General features: G+C 38.1%; 1 protein-coding gene across 2 annotated transcripts; it reads right to left on the minus strand.

Moving 5' to 3' along the window:
* Nucleotides 1-1054: 1054 nt before the first annotated feature.
* On the minus strand, nt 1055-21470 carry plekhm2 (pleckstrin homology and RUN domain containing M2). Of its 2 annotated transcripts, XM_015001050.2 has the most exons (20): nt 20871-21469; nt 18741-18847; nt 16912-17021; nt 16705-16804; nt 16499-16586; nt 16245-16419; nt 15287-15346; nt 11131-11401; nt 10264-11043; nt 10113-10182; nt 9051-9141; nt 8839-8903; nt 8581-8669; nt 7886-8018; nt 7601-7791; nt 6070-6135; nt 5822-5981; nt 5232-5411; nt 3981-4097; nt 1055-3537 (listed from the first exon to the last, which is right to left on the minus strand). In XM_015001050.2, the coding sequence occupies exons 1-20, from the start codon at nt 20928-20930 to the stop codon at nt 3400-3402; spliced, it is 3051 nt and encodes a 1016-aa protein (XP_014856536.2). In that variant the 5' UTR covers nt 20931-21469; the 3' UTR covers nt 1055-3399. The 2 variants fall into 2 exon arrangements, with proteins under 2 accessions (XP_014856536.2, XP_014856539.2); XM_015001053.2 differs by lacking the exon at nt 15287-15346 and having other exon boundaries at nt 20871-21470.
* Between the last annotated feature and the right edge of the window lie 135 nt (nt 21471-21605).

Below are 21605 nucleotides of genomic sequence, written 5' to 3' on the forward strand. Positions count from 1 at the left end.
TGCCCGTTTAAAATTTACCAGCTTTGTGTTGTGGTGCTATTATACATTTCTTAAATATATAAGCTTATGAGTTAAACACTCAAATTTATCTGCATAAATTTATGCAGATAAAATTATGCAATTTTATATATATATATATATATATATATATATATATATAATTAGCATACGAGCCCTCAGATCTCCTAAAAAGTAACTTTTCCCATTCCCCCAAAGCATCACTTTCATAATGTTATATAGAAAATATGCTAAGTGGTTCATGGTTGCATCACTGTAGTGATGCTCTCGAGGCATTTTGATTCCACTTAAGAGACAAAATAAATGATATAAGAAGTTAACAAGAAGCCAAAGAAATAAATAGTTGAAACAGACAGTACTGGTGTTTTCAATTAACCGTCACCTATAGAACCTATATTTAGGAATATCTTCAAACCCAATTTCACAGTGTTATTGTTCTGAGTAAAACAAACAGTGAAATCTACTAATAACGTAGTGCTAACAGTATATATAAGGTACATATATATGACTATTGTTTGTCCATCCACTGCAGCGGCATGAGAAAGATCCACTGAGATGTTGAATGTCAGAAGTGAACATAATCTTTTTTTTTTCTTTTTACTGCAGCTATCACCACGTTTTAAATGCAAGATGACAACGTAGGATTTAACCTTTTCTGTTGATTGCCTTCCATTCACACTTCAAAGTTTCAGGTTCTGAGTAAAAACCAAAAACATAATTACAAGGTATGCTTCAACAAAACATGCTGAACCGATAGAGAGTGCAAGTTCATCTTTAAAGGGCATAAAATAACAAACTCAAAGTCCTGTTGCCCTAAAGATAGGGAGCTTCTGCTTTGTGTGCTACAGTGTAATTCCAAGTTACAATGTTGCATTTAACTTAAAAAAAAAAAAACATTTCGACTGAGCTGCAGTAACTTGTGAAGTCTCTGGTCCTGCTCTAACATGACTGCCGCAGCTTTCATCCTTGATTATATTTGCAAGTGTTGAAGCCAAAAGCGAGAATCCTTAAAACCCACAAAGAGTCACCGCAGGAGTCAACTTTTTTTGCAGTTTATTTAGTTGGATTTTCCAAAGCTCTGTTTGTACATTCTCTGTGATTCAGAACAATATAAAACTTTCAGAACATGCATATGTTTAAGTGGGACTTAACAGACTATTATTATTATTATTAGTGCTATATTTACATTTCAATAAATCCAATGAATAATACAAATACTCCATGCAATGTGCATTTAAACAAACAGGAAAAACAGAAAAACTCTGAGACAGTACATCGTTTACAAGGTATTATCCATCATTGACCAGCAATTTCCTAAATTTCAAACAATCAAGAACACTTCCTTGACTTTTTCTTCATATACAGTCCACAGGCACAATTCAAAGCACAGAAGACACAACATCTCCAACTTTACGCTCCCAAATCAGTGGATGCTTTAGGAATCCGTACTCTATTTTTCTAGCAAAGAGCAAAACCGTTCATAAAACCTTATCCACATGTTCCTCCCCGTGTGTGTGCAAAAATAACTTCATAATGCTGCATTGAGCGCTGCAATGTCCCAAAGCTCGAAGAAAAGGGCGATTTATAAAATACTGCACTGAGATTCGAGAGACGCTGGAGCAAAACAAAAACACACAAGGTGATTCTGAAGGTTCTGGAACCTTTTTTCACCTGAGATTTCTTTGTTACCAAGAAAAAAAAAGAAAAAAAAAAGCAAGACCAAGTGGCACTTAGAAAGGTTTAATGCTGACACAGGAGTAACACAGTGTAAATTGTTCAAGATGTGCACATGTATGTATATGGCTATGAGGCATTTTAATGCAGTGCATATTTAACCACAGAGATAAGAGTTATATAAAAACAGCACTTCTGATGAAGCTTGTTTAGCCTAAAATGCAACATTTGGTGGAAGTTCTTCAAAATCTGTCTAGAGTATTTAGGATTCACATCCAAGTGCCTGTTTAACGTAAAATTTTATTGAAAGAAGTGAACATCTGATATAAAATGAAAACAAAATGTAAATTTCAGTGATCTGAACGCAAATATACTCGATAAGGCATCTGTTTAAAATGTCAAAAGGATTCATTTAGTTGAAGTTAGTCAATTCACCCATTACAGATAATATAAGGCAAAATTGTCAACACAAGCAAAACATTAAGTTCATGTTTTAATGACAGCCAATATTTTATTGTGTTGAGATTAAAATCTGTCATTTTTATGTTCTGCCAAACCTTAGTATAAGATAAAAAAAAAAGTAATCAGAAAAAGTGAGAATTTCCTTAGAAATCATGCATTGCAGTGAGAATAATGTTAAACTTATAAATAAAAGTTCAATATTATCAACACTTGATACAATAATCAAATGAAGAAGTCTGTTCAAAACACATTATTCTGTAAAATATGATTCAAACAGACTGCAACACTTATATAAATAGAGGCAAACGTCAGAAAAATCCCAACTAAACTAAATTTAAATAATTCATCTGAATGCTCCTCCCCCAATACCTCTGGAAAGAGAAAAAAATAAACCTAGAACTAAAAAAAAGAAAAGAAAAAGAGCAAAAATAATGTGCAGATGACATCTGTCTCCACACGGTGGAAAAAAGGCAAATTTAGGTGGAAACATTTCAACTTCTAGAACAACAAATTTCAGGCATGAGTGTGTTTCCCAGAGTGCTTGATTTACGTAAAATAACAAGATCTACTTCAGATCTTCATTCCCACAGAGTCCTGTATAACGTTAATGTGAGAATAACTCCTTGTGAAGGTGTGTACTCTCGCTCACAGCTAATCTGAATATCAGACCAGCGTCAGCGACCGTGCACCGAAACCGTAACGTGTTGTACGTTTGCACTTCAGGTCAGCTTTATCAGGACACGGTTTAAATGTTAGCATTAGCATCAGTGTAAAAAAACCTTCAAATCCACACAGTTGTGTGCATTACGCAAGCGGTGAGTTTTCTAAGCATTTTTTTTTGTGCACAGGATAAAATTGTGAATCCATCCAGATGTGTGTAATATGAAGCACTCAGATTGGCAGAAATATAAAATAAAACTTCCTAGCTGCCGATTCTCATCATGCTTTAGATGTACCTAAATCTTCAGAGTTACAGGTTAGAGGTTTACGACAACAAACCTTCACCGTTTCTGCTAAATGTAGCCGTTTCAGTCGAATCGATATCTCTGTGTGCACATGCACCACAACTTTAGCATTAGATGTTGTAAATGAAAGCAGCTCTGAAACTTGGCTTCAGTAAAATGACCTCTGCATGTCTGATGGACCAGAATGTTACTTCTGAGTATTCTAACACGAAACCCTCCATTGGACTGTGTCGTACCAGGGAAGCACACACAGATGATTGCGTGGATATGTGTGTGTGTGTCAGCACCAGGGTTCCCGCTGGGCTCTGCCTCGAGCCAGGCTGTCTGCCCTCTGCCAGGCACTCTTCATCAGCTCCAGGGCCTCGCCGCAGCGCTTCTGCACCAGCGGGTCCAACAGCTCTCGGTGGGGGAGGTCAACCTGTTTATGACGACAACAGGCAAAACGCTTTAACTACACCGCGCAAGAGAACATTATATAACGCTCTTTTTGCATAATGTTATAGAAAGTTAAGCCTGGCGGGCAGCTAGGCTTAACTGAAGTGCAAAAAACAAACAAAAAAAGAAATTGTTAAAGAAATGTTATTTGTTTTTGCATTTTTCTTAAAATCCATAGCTGGTGTTTAAGTATTATCAATAATATCTTCCAGTAACATAGTTATTAAGTCATATTTTTACATTTCCTGTCATCTTGGCTGTTGGTGAAGTTGCCAAGCAGCCCTAACGGACTTAGCAAGTTTTCTGAAGGAAGCCCTGATAAGCTATCTTCTTAACTCTTTTTTCTGAATAACCAATACTGAAATTGTAAAACCACTACATGTTGATTTTATCCTGTCAAGAACAAGGTTGACAGTTCATTCTGACCTGAAAAATGTCTTTCCACGTCTTGTTTAATGCATCTAGAAGCCGATCCCTCTCTTCACAACCGCTGAAGTATAACACCCATGGAGGGAGGAACTGAGTTCGATCCGCTGCAAACTCCTGTAGAAGCACAAGCCGATGTTACAGCACAGGAAAAAGTCCAAGGGGAAGATTTTCATCAGGAAAAAGCAACACAAGGACAAGAAACAACTCCACAGTTACTGTCACAGCTTGAAAATATCCTTTCAAATGAATTCATTTTCCAGAAACAAATTTTGAAACATCAAAACATCTGATCTTTAATTTGGGTATTTTTGATCAGTGGGAAAAACAACACAGGACGTCCAATTTTCCCTAGATGAGAAAACATGCCATACAAGTAAAAAATAAAAAATACTACTCATCTAAATCATGAGAACAAGTTAATCTCAACCCGTTTGGTTGATTAGCACCATTGCATGGTCGAGTTCAAGCTTTATTTCAAAATCTGTAACGTTTTTATTTATCAGTTATGGATTGGAAATCCAAGAAGAAATCATGTTGGATGGAAATTATTTAAAGCACAATTTGAGAACCTTGGTGTCTTTACTGTACCAGTCTTAGTATGTTAATTGGTATTAATTGGCATTTTAAAAAGCCATAGCCGAAGGATCATAGGACAAGTTAAGCCTGCATCTGAAGTTATCTGAAGACCTAAAAATAACGTAATTGCCCTTTTTCCTTCATGACTGAGTGCAAATTCAGTGGCGAAGTTACGAAACCAAAAATAAAGGTTTGATGTGGCAAATAGAAGCTGAAGAATGTCAATTTGTTACAAATGAATGTAAATCCACAGTGTGCACATAATAAACATTATTAGATGTTTTGCCTTAAAAAACAAAACACTTTTCCATATTCCACTTCATTTTCAAGTCCTGGAAAATCGTCAAAGAAAGATCCAGACAATTCAGGACCTTTGTAAGAACCCTGTAAACTCAATCATGTATGATTAGAAAATCTGAACCGATATTTGAATACAAAGGAATTGATTATTGACTGCTCTATTTTATGTTAACTCAAGTAAATATGGTTACCATAGAAACTGTTTAAATGAAGTGTCACTCACAGTCCTTATTTATTCTGTAAAAGAAATTAATATGACAGGGGAAGAACACTTGACAGTGGAAACAGCCGTTACCTAAAGTATTAATAAAACACACACTGACATTTTCTGACGTACCAATCGCAGACAAAGGAAAACAGAAGATCACTCACTATAACACAGTATTCCTTGTCGGGCTCCAAGCTCACAGTGGTCACATCACAGATATCGACACTGCCCAGCGAACGGAAAAAGCTCGTCTGACAATCCTGGTGACAAGTTAGCAGCCTCTTGTCCGTTACCACCAGGCAACATGGGATACACGGGGTGGGGGCCACACCCTGAGGGATAACCTGGGGTAAAGGGGTTGTAGTTTACATAGGTCCATATTTAACAGGAAATCATGCAACCAAAATAATGTCTAGTGTATCAAAATAAAAACAGAAGCAAATGAAAATGTTTAATGGAAGAAAACAAGAGTACAAGGTTTAAAAAGCTCTTTATAAGAATATAGAAAAGGGACAAATATTTTCGAAATACCCTATTTAGCAAGGCAGCTGAAGAAAATCAGAAACTTATAATGTCTGATACAGGTGAAATTTGTACAAACATTCAATAATTCACAAACATTCAATAATTCCTGTCCATAATAAGGTTATTTTTCCACCATTCCTAAGTTTATCCATAGAAATATCTAACTTAAAAGCAATGGATGCAAAATTTGTAACATCAACGGTGCATTATACCAACTTTCTCCACTTACCCCTTTGGAAACAGACTGACAGAGAAGCTGCATCCATTCGGCCATGTCCTGCTCATTGTTGGCACTGAGTACCAGAGGGGGGCGCTCTGTCAAGATGACCTGGAAGGCGTGGGGACGCTCTGTGTTGTTGGAGCGACGGCACCCTCCACAGTGTTCCCCCCTGATGACACACAAAGAGGCGTCAAAACAGGAAGCGGGCCTCAGAGGACAATGGTTTCAATCTGAAAGTTGAGCTTTCTGAGACTTACCCCATGGTGACGGACATCAGAGGGGTTACATCTGTCCTCTCTGCATACAAGTACAGAACCCCTTTGCTGCACGAAGAGAGAACAAACATTTAGCTTCATATACCGGATGACATTTGGACAGACTGTCAGATTGATATTTTCACCAAAACACGAAAGAAAAACATTATACAAGAAATTATATTGTGTAATAAAACCTGTTCAAATAATCCAGCACCACTCTCTATCAATAGTACCCCTCTTTAATGTGCAAAAAGTCTTAAAGGTGCAGTATGTAACTTTAATAAGTTACATATTATTAATATGTAACTTATTACATATAAGTAATAAGTTACTTATTACTTATATGTACTAATAATAAGTATTATTATTAATACAGAGGTTCTGCAGAGAACCTTCTTTGATACTAGAAGGGACCCCAGAGGTGGGTGTGCCTCCTTGGGGAGACATGGTCATATCCATCGGGTCCTCCCAGTGAGAGTGTACAAACAATATTTTTGTTAATCTGTGGAAGAAGAAAAAAAATCAAGCTCCTCTGCTTCCCTTCAGACATCTGCAGAAATTCACCGCTCTAGGTCAAAAACAGAAATCAGAGCCAGGAGGAGGGTCTTAGTGCTGTCAATAATGCTGTTCACACTACTTCTCTCTGCTACGCTACAGCTAGTTCCCTGTCATCAATGCTCAGCCTAGTTAGCATAACCACCAACGACAGAGGATAAATAGTTTTTCTCTAACTGTAACGTGTTTCTCTTCCATAAGCATGCTGAGGAGTGAAACTACAAGCTTGATTGACAGCACAAAGACCCTCCTTCTGGCTCTGATTGGTTGTTTTTGACCAAGAGCAGTGCATTTCTGTAGATAGTGATATTAGCACAGAGAGAGTTTTTTCGCATATTATCTGTCACAACATGGTAACAAGTATGGAAGTGTATATTGTTTATAAAAGTTACTGCAGCTTTAATATGAGTAAAATAAATCTTATTTTGAGTACATTTAATCAGTGGAGAGAAATCCAGCAATAGCAAAAGCCAAAAAAATGGTTATTGGTGGCAAAATTAAATTATATAAAAATAGCCCAATCACTTAAAATCACACTTTACTTGATGAGGTTATGTAGGAATTTCAATCTGTAATTTAGAACTTCCTGCTTCTCAGAGGTAGGAATATGAAATGTCACATTTTCTTTAGTCACACTTTAAAATAAGACATGAAAACATGCCATTTAAGTAACACAGATGTCTGTTTATTCGGGAACTTGGAAAAAAAAAAAAAACAACCCAAGTTAACTACTGTTTTGAAATCTTGCCCAAAGCCACAGCCAGAACAAGAATTAGATTCAAACAGGAATGGAGAAAATCATGGTTGGATGGCAACTTAAGCTCATCTTCCCAGTAGAAGGAGATGAAAAATCTCATAAGTGCAATTTTAGAGAACTCTAGTTTTGGTCCGACGAGACAAAGATTCAGCTATTCAGCTTAAAAACAACTGCAGGCGAGTTTGAAAAGGAAAATATGAGCATGAATACGGTCTGTACCTGAGGATGACGTAGCAGCTCTTCCACATCTCTTTACCGAGGTACGTGATCCCAGACCTGTACTGCAGAGAACCTTCTTTGATACTAGAAGGGACCCCAGAGGTGGGTGTGCCTCCTTGGGGAGACATGGTCATATCCATTGGGTCCTCCCAGTGAACCAGTGAATAAAGCTGGATAGACACTTCAGATACCTGCGAATAATATGCAACAAATGGAATAAAGATGTTTGGAAGGTTTGGTTGTCGAAAGCTGCTACAGCACAAAATAGTTGTAACAACATTCTACCTCACAATGACTCTCCTGAGAGACAAACTTATTCAAGGCCAGTTTTTCCATGGTGGCATCTGTCAGAACAGCTGGATATGGAGGCTCTCGACAACCCTGGACCATGGCGGACTTCAGCACCGACAGGAACCAGCTAAAAATGAAGGAGAAAGGAGGTTGGATGGCAGAGGATAGGCAATCACTCAGTGAGAAGGAAACCAACACTTTTCCAAGATGAATGTTTTTCAGTGGCAGGAAGTAGGAGACAAGTCAGAAAAGAGGGAACAATGAATGGAGAAATGTTTGCGATCTCCCAGATCAAAACCTTCTCTATAGGGTCACACTGAATGTTCCAGCCGTTTCAAAAATAGCGACCGGCTCGTGACTTGGTGGTTTCTAAGCTTTATACTATATCTCCTTTCATTTAAGGGTCACGGTTTGGATGAGGTAGTTGAAACGTTGACACAATTGGTTGTGTTCAAGATAAAATGATTTCAAACTTAAACACAAGCTGGTTAGGGAATGCATAAGTGTTTAGTAGATTGTATTGTTATCTTTATGTTTTTGTGACAGATCTCTCTTGTAAATGAGACATTGGTGTAAATATCTGTCCAAAAAGGAACAGGATGAAAGTTGTGCATTTGCCACCTCTTTGAATACACAAAGAGAACGTATAAGTCAAGAATATTAATAAAAACCAATATAAGTGAATTTACACAGTGAGAGAGCCATCAGCTGTATCCAACAGGAACTTCCTTCTTCTGTTGGTGCAAACCAGCGTTATTGTCTGTTGGTCAAGGCCCACCTAAGCAGAAAAAATTAGATCTATCTTGTTTAAAACATATTAAGTAAGTCTCCTGTTTTGTCACTGTCAATCATTGTATTAGCAGTAATACAAAAGCAGAAAAATATATAAATGTAGAGATGCCCATCTAGAAAAAATGAAATAAACTTGTGAGGTGCAGATGACTTACAGAGAGATAGTCGAGCTCGTTATAGGAAACAGCATCTTCTACTGTGTAGGGTTTTTCAGCTGCTCCTAGAAATAATAGGCAGTTATTAATGTACGCCAAATGAATCACAGAATATATGATCCATGAACAAAACTCTGTGCAGCACACATGACATAGGGCTGGTGTCAGTTTTGCAGACCAGAGTCAGCGGTACTGGCTGATTATTTACTCACCTTTTCTTAGTAAGTAGATGTAACAGTCAGTCAGCAGCAGATAAAGAGGCTGCAGGTCTCCCTCCATGTGACCTGTGCTCATTCTCAACATCTGGAAAACACAAAATAAATGACAGAGAAATCCTTAGGGATTTTATTTGTCTCCAATGAAGCATTTACTATTGTGAGCATCTCCATGGAGGATTTACTGTGACGTTTTTATAATGTGGAGGAAAGGAGACAGTTTTCGTATACAGAGGTAGTCCTCACAGGCAGATTGTTCTTCCTGCTTTTTGAGAAGATTTAAAAACAAATGTGGCAAAGTTAGGATGTTTAAACAGGGTTCCTGCAGGTTTCACCAAGTCAAATTTAAAACTTTTTAAGACATCTTCAAGACCAATTTGGATTAAATTTAAGACCTACATCTCCACAGAAGAAGTGTGAATGTCATCCAGGAGATGCATTTGAACTTGGCCACGACAGATACATATAAGCTAGCTAGCTAGGAAGGGTATTAGCAGGTAATCGCTGGCAGCCTCAATTGTCTCATGTGACAGAGCGCTATGAAGATTTTCCCTGACAGAAAAGTCTAGAGAAAAAAATGCATTGAATATATGAAATGAAATAGTCAAAGCGAAATTTAAGACCTATGATTAACATATTAAAGACCAACTTACTTATTTTTAAAATGATTTTAAGACATTTTAAAGCCTTACTTTTAGATGAATGAATTTAAGACTGTAGGATGTACAGACACCCTTATTAAAGGCACCTCATAGGTGAAAAAGAGTGAACTTTTGTAATTTGTCAGTCTACAAGGAAGGGTTGTAAAAGGCATTGACTAACTGGGCCTTGCAACATTTCCAAAGGAAGATTGTTTCATAGTCTAAGAGGATATAATAACATCAAAAGTTTCAACTTTCTTAAAGGGACACAGTGGAATTTTTGTTCTCTACACATTTAATTTGTGATGCCAAATCAATCTGTTAATCTGATTATTCAACAATAAACTGAGAAGACGTGACTCTCTTGAGGTTTAGAAAAAGTTTGAAAAAGAAAAAAAAAAGCTTCTTCCATCCTCACTCTGAAAAGTTGCTCCTCGTTCTCTCTGAACACATGGATCATGAGAAGAAGCAGGTGATTGTTGTCCACCCTGCAACGTGGTTGAAGAGGATTAGACTTGCAATGAGAAGCAGCACCAGAACAAATATCTGGTCATATCTTGACTTCTTACTTGAACTCTGCTGGGTGAGAAATCTCAGAAGGACTGAGTTTCTCCTGTTGCTCCGTTTCCTCGGTTTCAGATGTTCTGCCTGCTGAATCTCCCTCTACCGTCTCTTCCTCGTCCTTCATGTGGGGCTTCCGTCCTGCTGGCTCTTCTGCTTCTTCCTCATCTTCAAGGCTACCTGAAAGAGTCTGTGACTGGCTTTGCTCTGTAGAGTCATTGTGGCCACCACTTGTGTCAGCAGAATCTGGACTGCCGGTGGTAACGCAGCATAGGTCCGCAGACACAGGAGGGGTCTGCAGGCGGTCTGGTCTGTCGGCCAAAGAGGAGTCAAACGTCTCTCGTGGAGTTGGGTCAGGAGGTTTTCCTTCGGAATCGTTGCGAAAGGGCTGCTGCACCGGAGGCTGGGAGCTCTGATCACAGCTTTGATTGTTTTTGTCCTCCTGTTCCTCGGGGGGCACCCAGGACCCATTGAGCCGCTCCATGACATCACGGAGGGGTTGTCCCACGGTGTCCATGGAGGTGTCTGTCATCTCTGGGAGCCGAAGCAAGCCTTCCACCCCTTCTTCGCCCCCTTCCTCTACAATCGCAGACCCCACCCTGCTCCTGTTCTCCTCTCCTTCACTGTCCAGTAGTGCTACAGTGGAGCTTATCGAGTCAACTTCTTGCGATGTGTTGTGGTTCACAATCTCCACGTGTTCAGAGGAGAGCGAGGCATGGATGCTGCTGCTGGAATCCGTAGATCCCCTGCCACGTCGCTTCTTGGCTGGCTTCTTCCGCTTAGCCATTCTAGGACAGATAATGAAGATGGTCAATTTGGCTTCAGGCTTAAGCAAAAGATGCTTCTTAAAGGTAAGACCCTAAAACACTCGGTACCTGATGACTTCAAGCTCATTGCCGTTGACCTCGGTCTCATCTTCGGTGGTGTTGCGACGGCTGGCTGCGTGAACTGGTGTGACGTCCGCCGAGGTGTTTGTGTCAGAGTCCTCGTTGAACGGGTTGTGTCGAGATGTGGGGCTGCTCGGGGAAAGGCGAGCGGCCGTTTTCCCCACCGCTGTGCTCGTGACAACTACTGTGTCACTGACGACCGTCTGGGGATCAGAGCCAGCCGACCGTGGGCAGCTGGCCTGGTCGGTCAAGTCACCCTCTATTGTCAAGAGCCGCAAAAAGATAACTGAGTAAATGCAAATGCAGCTGTTGTCCAGGTTTATATCTAAAGAGTAAAGGAAATACACAGACTGCCTCTTCTGCATTGGTGGCAGCAGAGTTTATGTCAATTGGCTTGTTGACAAAAGTTACAGTGCCAATGAAAACTTTATTACACTTATTAAAAGAATATTTGAGCTGTGATGTCTTCACACGTTTGAATTTACAGTACATGGTAAAACATGTTGAAAGTTGCAGCAAAAGAACACATTTTTGTAGCCATCAACAAGCTTCCAGCAGAATTTTCAGAGGCAGAGTTGATCATTTGTTTAAACTGGTTGAGTTGTTTGGCACAGAACTCAAGTTTAATCATATTCTGGAAATTTAAAATCTCCGATATAAGGACGCTGATAGAAGCGTTCGAGTAGTATCACTTAATCAAGCCTTTTCTAACATCCCACTCTACAAAATAAGTAATAAATGTATGTATGGTTCGTGCTGATAACGTATTGAGTCAATATCTGTATCAGCCAATAGTCAAAGCTGCCATATTAATATTGTATCGGAAAAAGAATAAACCGTATCATGACAGCCCTACCATCAAACCAACAGCTTGATGTTGGAAACTTGGACAAAACCATGAATACCAACTGGCTTCAAAACTGTTTGTGAAAATAATAAAACCAGTCCATGCAAGATTAAGTCTATGGAAGGGCAAATTTGTTTAATATATTTAAAAGCTAAGTCCCTGTCGGTAAATCAGTCAATTTAAAAAAGGTAACATTTCTGGTAATAACACAGGTCCATTATCCAGCCACAATTTTATCAGAAGCTTGTTGATGGCTCATGAATGATGCGCTTTCTCTGCAACCTATGCAGGGTTGCACAGAAAGCATCCAGCAGGAAGACATATGTATACATTTCTTTTTGCATTTGAGCTTATGTGGACTCGAAAAATCAACAATTTCAAATAAGTGCATATAATTATTCATTACTGCCAAATCAAAGAATTTGTTTGTTGAATAGTATTATTATTTTTTTCAGTTCCCAACTGAAAAAAAAAAAGCATTCAGTTGGTAACGCTTTTACCAACTCAGGAGATTTACCTCCAAGTCAGGTGTATATAAACTTCTCACCAGCACCGTATTTACAAGAAATTGTGATTTTAATTTCTTTTGTGCGTTTTTGCAGTGTTGCAATGCTGACCAACCAAACAAGTGTAAAGAAATACTGTGCATTTCCTCATTAGCATAGAAATAGCCAGTGTTAGGGCAAAGCAATCTGAATTTTTTAAGGGTTAAAAAAAACAAAGGCACCACACAATATGAGAAATATCAGGCAGCGGGTTTCTTTGCAGAGTCACAGGCCCAGGTCCAGCAGTGTTACTGCAGCAGCTACAGCTAAAAGGCAAGGACAGAAGCGGACAAATAACTGCTTATTCTCAAGCAATTTGAGAACCTAAAGTGTAATCTTAAATATTTCAAATAAGTCGCTTGTACTGAACACTGAGCTAAAGCTGATTGGCTGATTTTCAACCAACACTAGAGCTTAGCTGAACCTAGGCCAGTGAAACACATCGACAGGAAGAAGATACACCATAATATGCAACACAGACAGATACACGGTAAAAACAGAAGCCTAGAAAGGACAAGGTGAGTACCAGCTGCTTCAGGCTTTCCTACTGCCGTGTCAACAGTTACGCAGAGTAAGCTTGAATGAGACAGTTCCCCAAATAAGCAACACATGCAGAACATGACAGACAGGTAACCCACCCAGCAACAAATTCCCAGATTAATGATCCACTTTACTGCGCATGAACACAGTTTGTTTCACTTTTTTCCATTTTGATTTCTGACATTTGAATAAGTATGATGACAAATGTATGAAATAATATAAATGTGTTTGTATTTATTTTACCCTTAGGTTTCATAGGCATCCCCAAAGGAACTTCTCTCCTCATCTAATAAAATGTGTTTTAACTGAATGGGACAACTTTTTATCTGAATCTGTCGCAAAGTTGATTTATTACTTAGTCTGCATGAAATATAGCAATAAAAGGAACATCCCAGTCAAACAACTATAAAATCTGCCAGAAGAGCATAAAGAGGGTTGTCAATATTGGCAATGTTGTATCTTTTAGGAAATAACATAAAAAATATGTACCTATGATGATAGTAATAATAGTAACAACAACAACAACATTTTGGAGTGTTGCCATGGGTGTTTTGGTAATATCTATTACCTTTCTTCAAATTTAGAAGTTTACTTACATTTCCTTTGTAAATGGAAATGTAAGTATGATGGAGTTCCCTTTAGACTTGAGTCACATAATCTGGTGATCTTTCCACAAATTTCTCACAATAGTTAACTGGGCTTTGGCGTTACAGAGTCAGGTTTGTAGGACACCTTAGTTGCACAGGGATCAAAGATCAGGGCTTTGTGATGTCCATTCCTAAACACCGACTTGATCCTTCAGCCGCCTTATAACAAATTTCCACTTGGAAGACTTATTTGAGCCCAAGCTTTAACTTCCTGGTTGACCCCCAATATCTATTTTTTTCTTCCTGAAATGTTTTAGTGTGTTTCACAGGTGGGATGTTGCTTTCATCCCCTTATCTCTCCAAATGTAACAATGGTTTTTGAATCTTTGTAAAAAGTTTAATTGCAACAGACCACGGGACATGTTTCTAAAAATTGTAATCTGGCTATTTATGTTGACTTTGTAGTTACAGATGTTTTCTTTCTTTCTATAAGCAGCTTATGCATCTTCACAAGGTTTCATGTTTTGTTCTGGAGCTGATTTGCTCCAGAACAAAACATGAAACACACATTCATCTCACAAAATCATGATAAGTTGCACCGAGTTATTTAAAAGGCACAGTAATTGTAGTGTATGTAAACTTCAGAATTTGAAGAAAATAATGCAAAATTCTCAGAAATAATAATCTCCTTCTTATGTAGTTTAGGTAATACTAATTAACTTAAACTATGAAGAGTGAGTTGATGTCAAAAGGTAAAGGAATAATTGTATTTATATAAAGTTTATGTAAATCTATAGTTTCAACTGCATCATTAATCCAATAAACATCACAAAATAATGTGCTTTTTTTGTAAATATGATCAATTGCTTAAAAGATATTTCTGTCCAATTATTTTTTTAATCTGAGTTAAGGTATAACAAGGTTTTAACAAGTGTTTGAAAACAGATTAAATTTCTCTTTCCTCACCCACAAGTTGCTGTATTCAGCCTTTCAGCTGGTTAAAGCGTTCAACGCTTTGGAAACTTTTGGACCCACCTGCCACTGTAAGGCTTATAGCTTCTGTAGGGAAGGAACTAGTATTATGTCTTTAAAGCTGCAAAGCCTGCAGGCTGGCCACTCATGCAAATCGCCTGCCTAAAAATCACAGCTAATATCAGCTTAGTAGACTCGCAGTGTTATTCTCTAAAGAGCAGAAGGACAACAAGGGTAAATATCCTGTCCAAATAAATGATTGAAAATAACTACAAAATCAAGCAGCTGACAATATAGTAATAACTGATGATCACTACATTATTTTTGCAGCAGTAAGGTTGTGTTTCAGATCATAATAATCTGATGCTGGCCACTACATAATTGCTTTTGATGTAAACACAGTACATTAAATATACTGCCTTAAATATCACAGAAAACTAAAATTTTCAGAACCAACTACCAAAAACCTTTATTTTTTTCTTTTTACTTCATCTTTTTGAAATTCAGATACATCATCTTGCATCAGTGGCTGTTTTACAGTTCAGGTTCCCATCATGCATTTAATCCCAAGTTGTGCTCAAACTCATGCTATAAAGGAGGGAGAGAAAATATGGAATGAGTAAGCAGGAAGGAAGGGTTGACCATTGTCCCACCTTCCCAGTTTGCACTTGGCAATGACTGCAACACGGGGAACATGTCACCAAAATCATAATCTAAAAAAAAAAACAAAAGAAAAGAAGGGATAACATTGAAAATTAGAAAAAGTCTGACTGAAGAAACAAAAGACAGATGAGGCTGAATAAATGACAGAGAAACAGTAAAATAACATGATACATGGAATGTGAAACAACTAAACCAATGAGGGTAAAAAATGAGAAATGGGAACTAAAACAAGGAACTGGCTGGGTGCTTTGTGGGGGCTGAGCGCTGCAATTACCACAGTGAAGGTATTCTGCCACCATCGGTGCGCAAATGAAATGAAATACAGTCATGTGAAGAAATCGTAGCACAGCCCATCACAGCCTGTATGTTTAGCTAACATCTTTTGACATATATTTATCACCAATTGTAAAAATACAGAAAAAAAAAATCAACTAATTAAAAAAGTAAAACCAAGGAATAGTTTAAAATTTCTGCCAAATCTATTAAAAAAACTATTTCTGGTGATGAATAAAATTAAAGCAACCCCACATTAATTTCAACTTCAAATGACTTAAACACTCCTAGTTGTTAGATTTGGAGCACATGATTGACCTCATATATTCACTCTGTAAAATGATAATACATATATAGAAAAACTCTAAAATGTAATCAATGGATGTAGATGTGAATATCTATACAATGAGAAAGAAAACTTTGTTCTCCAAGAAAAACATGAAGGCCAGACTGTCAGAAAGAACATAGACATAGAGGACCACTTCTGGAACAACGTTCTTTAGACAGATTAACCAAAGGCAGAATTAAATATTGCCCAGTCCTACTTTAAGCATAGAAAACAAAGAACGAAACTGAAAACCAGTCTGCATCTCATTGCCAGATTTTACTATACTAATTTAGGTAAAGACGTATAGTAAGAAACAGGGTGGGTAGAGAAAATACAGCATGCTCTACCTTCACTGGAGGGAGCTATGGCGCTGTCGTCCCACTCCAGGTTGGTGGAGGTCAGGGAGGTGAACGAGTGCAGAGACAAGCTGTCTGAGCTGGGGAGCCTTTCCTCAAAGTCCAGCAGGTTGTGCGGTTTGTAGTACTCTGGCATGTACGGAGCTACATCCAGGTAGGGCACATCCTAAACCAGGAACATGACATGTTAGGGACACACAGCTGACTGCAGTGTATGATCATGTTGTGATGAAGCTTGTGCTGACCAGCTCCAGATCAAAGCGAATGAACTCCAGGCCGGACACCAGTGTAAGGAACAGAGTGAGGTGGTCGTGACTGCAGACCAATGCATTTCTATGATTTAAGGCATATAATACATATGAAGTTAACAGTAAAAGTCCAAGAAGAAAACTTCAACAGCAGTCACATGCATTTTTTTAAAATGGCAAGTAAGAAAAAAATCTTAACATACTTGAAGTAATACTTCTGTAACAATCCTTGATTCTCTTGGAACAGGCGTAGATAGCTTTCTAAAGAGCTCTCACTCAACGCCAGGTACAGCCATGCTCGACCTGCACAGAACAGTTGAAGCCTCCTTTAATGAATGCATCTCACAGTCTAATAAATGATGTCTCCTTTTATTTCAAATGCAATTCCCATTGCAGTAAATACGTCATACTTCGTCCGAGGTTGGTGGCTATGTGCTGCAGCTCGTCTATCTGTCGGACAGCCTCCCTCCTGGTGAAGTGAACCACCAGCACCCAGTAGCCTGACGATATGTCCTGCAGCCTAAAACAACAACACATTCATAAGGGAAAAGCCTAACACAAATGGGTACCACATGACAGGATGTATAAAATATTGTGTAAATAATATCCATCCTCAGGCAGATTGACCTGAGAAGATCAGAGCACCAATCAGGGTTCCTGCAGATTTAAATTTTAGACTTAAGACCTTAAAGTAATAAGTAAATAAACTTAATCAGTTTTAAGGTACTTAAAGTACCATAAAGTAACTCTAAGTAACCTTAGAGTTAAGGTTAGTTAAGCCTACTGCGACTTGTTAGTCTGCTCTAGCTGCACCACCAATGGAGTAAATCATTAGTTTTTCTCAGCACAGAAGATGCTGTGCTCCTGTGCTTTTTAGGTGCTTTAAAAAATGTCCCAGAAGACTTCCAATAAGCTTCTCTGCTAAATCAGCTGAAAAGGTTGATTGATAAACTGCGTGTTTAGTTTTCAGTTGATGTGTTTACTTTTCCAACAAGGTCCTGGTAATATGATGACTTTCTGCTAAAGGTAAGAGAACTATTACCAATAACCTCACCTTAAAATATACAAACTAACCCTTTAGATGACTATATTCAACCAAGACGGTGGTAGAAGAAATAAAGACAACATTGAAAAAAAAGTCTAGAAATGTGTTACTTGAGGTCACTGTAAAAGTTTACAAAAGTCTGGTAATAAAAGGCAAAATCTGAAGAAGCAATACATGACTCAACTCTTTTCATTAATAGAGAAGTGGTGAAACAGGAAGGAAGTTATGCATAAATACAGAAAACCAAAAAACAATATCAGATGAAACATGACACAAATGGATGCACGTTAACATATCGGTGTGTTCAAAGAACTGTGGGAAAGAAAGAAATACAAGTTATTATACACATGCAGTGCAGTCATTCTCGGTGTGCCAGACATATAGTTGGTCCTGCTTTGGTAAAGTCATTAGAGAACTACAGTGCCATACCACTATGTTATTTCAATGCCAATGTATTATCTGTAGTACAGTGTAAATTTTCAGATATCCTCAGAAAAATTTTATCAGACATTCGATCAAATGGCCTCAGAGACAGAAGTCTGATGGGTTTTTCAAAAAAAAAGTGATACTTTTATGTCTGATGTCTGAGGCTGTTTGATCTGATGTCTGTCAATGTTTTTCTGAGACCTGGGAATTCCCTAAAATCTACATGGTACTGCAGGCAGGTGAAAGGCTTTCAAAGTTGAAAGCCTCTGATAATATTCTACACACTATGGTTTGATGTTTTGTAATCTAGCTTAAATACAATTTTAAAAGCGCTGCTACTTAAAAATGGGAAAACAATTGCAAAAACTGTCATTTCAGTAAATTTAGAAATCAAAATTAGTCTTTAAATCTGGAAACATGGTATTTAGTAATATTAAAATACCTTAGATGCGAAGCAGAACAGGTAATACTATTTGAAGGGGTGTGCATAAAACTGACATGACATTGTCATAAACATATCATAACACCTCTTAAACACAAAGCAGTCTTCATAAATGTTTATGAATTGTCATAAAGTGTCATTCAGTAAATAATGACACTTTTAATAGAAAGATGCCATACAAGTTGCATTAAAAGTCTCATTTACCGAATGACACTACATATGTAGTGGATCAGGGAAATCTGATCCACGCAAAATAGCACGAAGAATTTAAAGTAATGTTTCTTCATTTCCAACATTCTGTAGCTATCTTGCAGTAAATATCTTACCCATACAGCAGAGCATGGTCAAGGTGTTCACAAAGACGCTGGAGGACCCGGTCGTGATTGCGGATAGCCGGAGTTTCATCCTCACAGGCTGCAAAGTAACTCTGTAACTGTAGAGACACATGCAGGTCAGATTGCTCTTACAGAGAGAGAAGGTGTAAGTCTTTCAGGCATTCAGAGTGGGAATTCCAAGCATTTCCTAATACAGTGGATTTAAAAAGTTGGCTAATTTACACAATAGGTCATCTGCAGAAGACTGACTTTGTGGGTACCCTTTTAACCCTGCAGCACAAGGTTTAAATGATAACTTTATGAATCAGATGTTTTAAAGATGCTTACTGCGTATTTCAATTGTGCAGCCAGACAACAACTAAAACAAGAAATGCAGGCCTAAGCAGAGGAATCACTTTGACTTGCACATAATCCAGGGAGGTATTTGAAAGCGCTCATACAAGCAGTAAACAGGCAAAATGCCAACTACTGTCTGTGGATTGTAGATTTAAGCAAGTTGTTGTTCAGTTCAGCTGCCCTATGTCCCTGGAAACATAGATAGATCACACTCCCACTGTTAGATACACACAGAGTTGAGTGTTGGAATGTTAAGGGAAAGATAACGTGCATATAAAAAATATCCTTTGTATGTTTTACTCTTTTTATTGCTTTAACAACTCAATCAATCAATCAATCAATCAATCAGAATCAACATATGATGAAGAAACAACTGAAGTTTTAAAAAAAAATAGATATATAACAAATGCAGGTATTAGCTATACTGTATTTACATTCACAATTATGTTTAATTTTTACAGTAGAATGACACTAAGAGTACCCGTTATTTTTATATTGTTCTATTTTTCTTATTACTAGGCAGGAAACTATGTGCAAAATCAACATCCTATAAGAAAACCAAACTATAACTCTGACCTAAACGCCAAATACCCATTGCTGCAAAAACTTACACTGTGAAACATGGTGGTAGAAAGAATAGGGGAGTTGATTTGACAAGGTCCTGCAAATGATTCAAGGCAGGAGTTCATACATCCTGGAGTGCACAGGAATAGCTTAGATCAAGGCATGTTAATGCATTAGATTGGCCAAGTAAAGAGCTAACTTAGAATATGTGGCAAGACTTAACTGTTAAATAATCTCTATTCAGTTTGGCTGAGGGATAGCTATTTTGCGAGGCAGATTGGTCTTTGAAAGTCCAAAGCTGCACGACTTTGTAATAAGTTTGAAAAGCTGCAAGGGATATGATTATTTTTTACAAGGGACAGTACAACAGGACATCAAGAAAACCAATGTAACCTTTCAACTCTAAATGCAGGGAAGATCAACTGCATCATGTGACACGTAAACCCAAGGTAAACCTGGAAAGCTAGAGGCACAATTTGTAAGCACCAAATTAATATGAGGGGCAATGAAGGCAATTAAGTAGCAAGTACACTTAAATTTGACTATATATTTTTTTTTGCTCCTTGCTAGGATAAGGTGTGGTCGTTAGTCAAAGCTTATCTAGGTGAATTACCAAACAAGAAGCTTTCTAATCCAATCCAAGAAGTTTTCTAATCCAATCCCACTGCAATGAGACAACGCTTCAAAAATACCAACAATCAGATCACTCTCAGAAAAAATAACGTGTACAAGTTTTGAGCGTTCACTTAAAGAAATCAGCAGAAAGACGAAAAGCGCATTTCTGCATGCATTACAGTCATCATAAAGGAGTATGTTCTTATAAACATAAAGAAGGAGGAAAGAGCTAATCTTTTATCCAGATGTCGCGGTTCCATCTGTAGAGTGATTGCAGCTTTGTTTACACTCTTCATTGCCGCAGTGTGCGAGCACAAGGAGGGTTAGTGCCACTACTGCTGACCGTGGACAAAATACAAACTATAACATTCAAATCAAAGCTTTAGCTGTCAAACCGAGGGTTCGTTTGAGCTAGTTCACACTTTGATTAGTTATTCCCGCAGGGGCAAGGCCCTTATGAGCTGGTGGTGTCCTTCCAGCTTGAAAGTTGCCCTCTTTCGCAAACAGAAGATGACCTAATATTAGCTACAATGACTCCAGCATGTGGAGTAGATGTTGCTACTATAAGTACATCAAAATTGTAAATCTTGACTGTTTAGAGCTTACCTTCTTGACAGACATCGAGATGTTTTCCAATATGCGGTCCTTCACTTTGAGTTGGTCCATCACTGGGGCTGTTGGCAGCAGAAGGCTGTCAGCTGACTCTCCCAAAGCAACGCTCTTTTTTTGCTAAAGCTAACGCCGCCCACATCAGCTGCTCAACAAACCCCCCGTTGCATTTTTACATTAAACTAAACACACAGCTTGTGGTTTCAATTCTGGAAACTCTTTCGCTAGTTTAAAATGTTTACGCTCGTGCCCGTCAAACTGCGCGTCGCTTCAACTTAGCGTTAGCGGAGTATTGTTTACGAGTTAGCTTAAACCTACACGTTCTTCTTCTTTGAGGCTAATAAGCGACTTCTCGGCGTCCCAGAACAGATAACGTAGAGCATTCTTTAGATAAAACCGGTGTCACTCAGGTGGGAAATTGTTAAATGTTAAATTTGGGAGCATTTGCCTATTTAGTCGATGAATGAAACGTACAGCATGCTAAGGTTCTACATCTCCTGAAGGTCTGAACGGAAACAAAACCGGCTGAGGGTTACGTCACCTGAACGTGACTTCTGTGCGAAAGGCAAGAAAGAAGTCTTGACCTGCATTTCCCTTCATTTACATATTTTAGATTATGGTTAAAGCTGTAACATTCAGTGTTGACCTTATTTGAGACTATCACCAGAATACTTTATTTGTCCTCTTCATAACTTCTAGCAAACTTGAAATGGGACATTTTATGATTTTCTT

This window comes from Poecilia mexicana, unplaced genomic scaffold (genome assembly GCF_051168715.1).
Source record: "Poecilia mexicana isolate PSO_F unplaced genomic scaffold, ASM5116871v1 scaffold_7, whole genome shotgun sequence".
Lineage (NCBI taxonomy): Eukaryota > Metazoa > Chordata > Actinopteri > Cyprinodontiformes > Poeciliidae > Poecilia > Poecilia mexicana.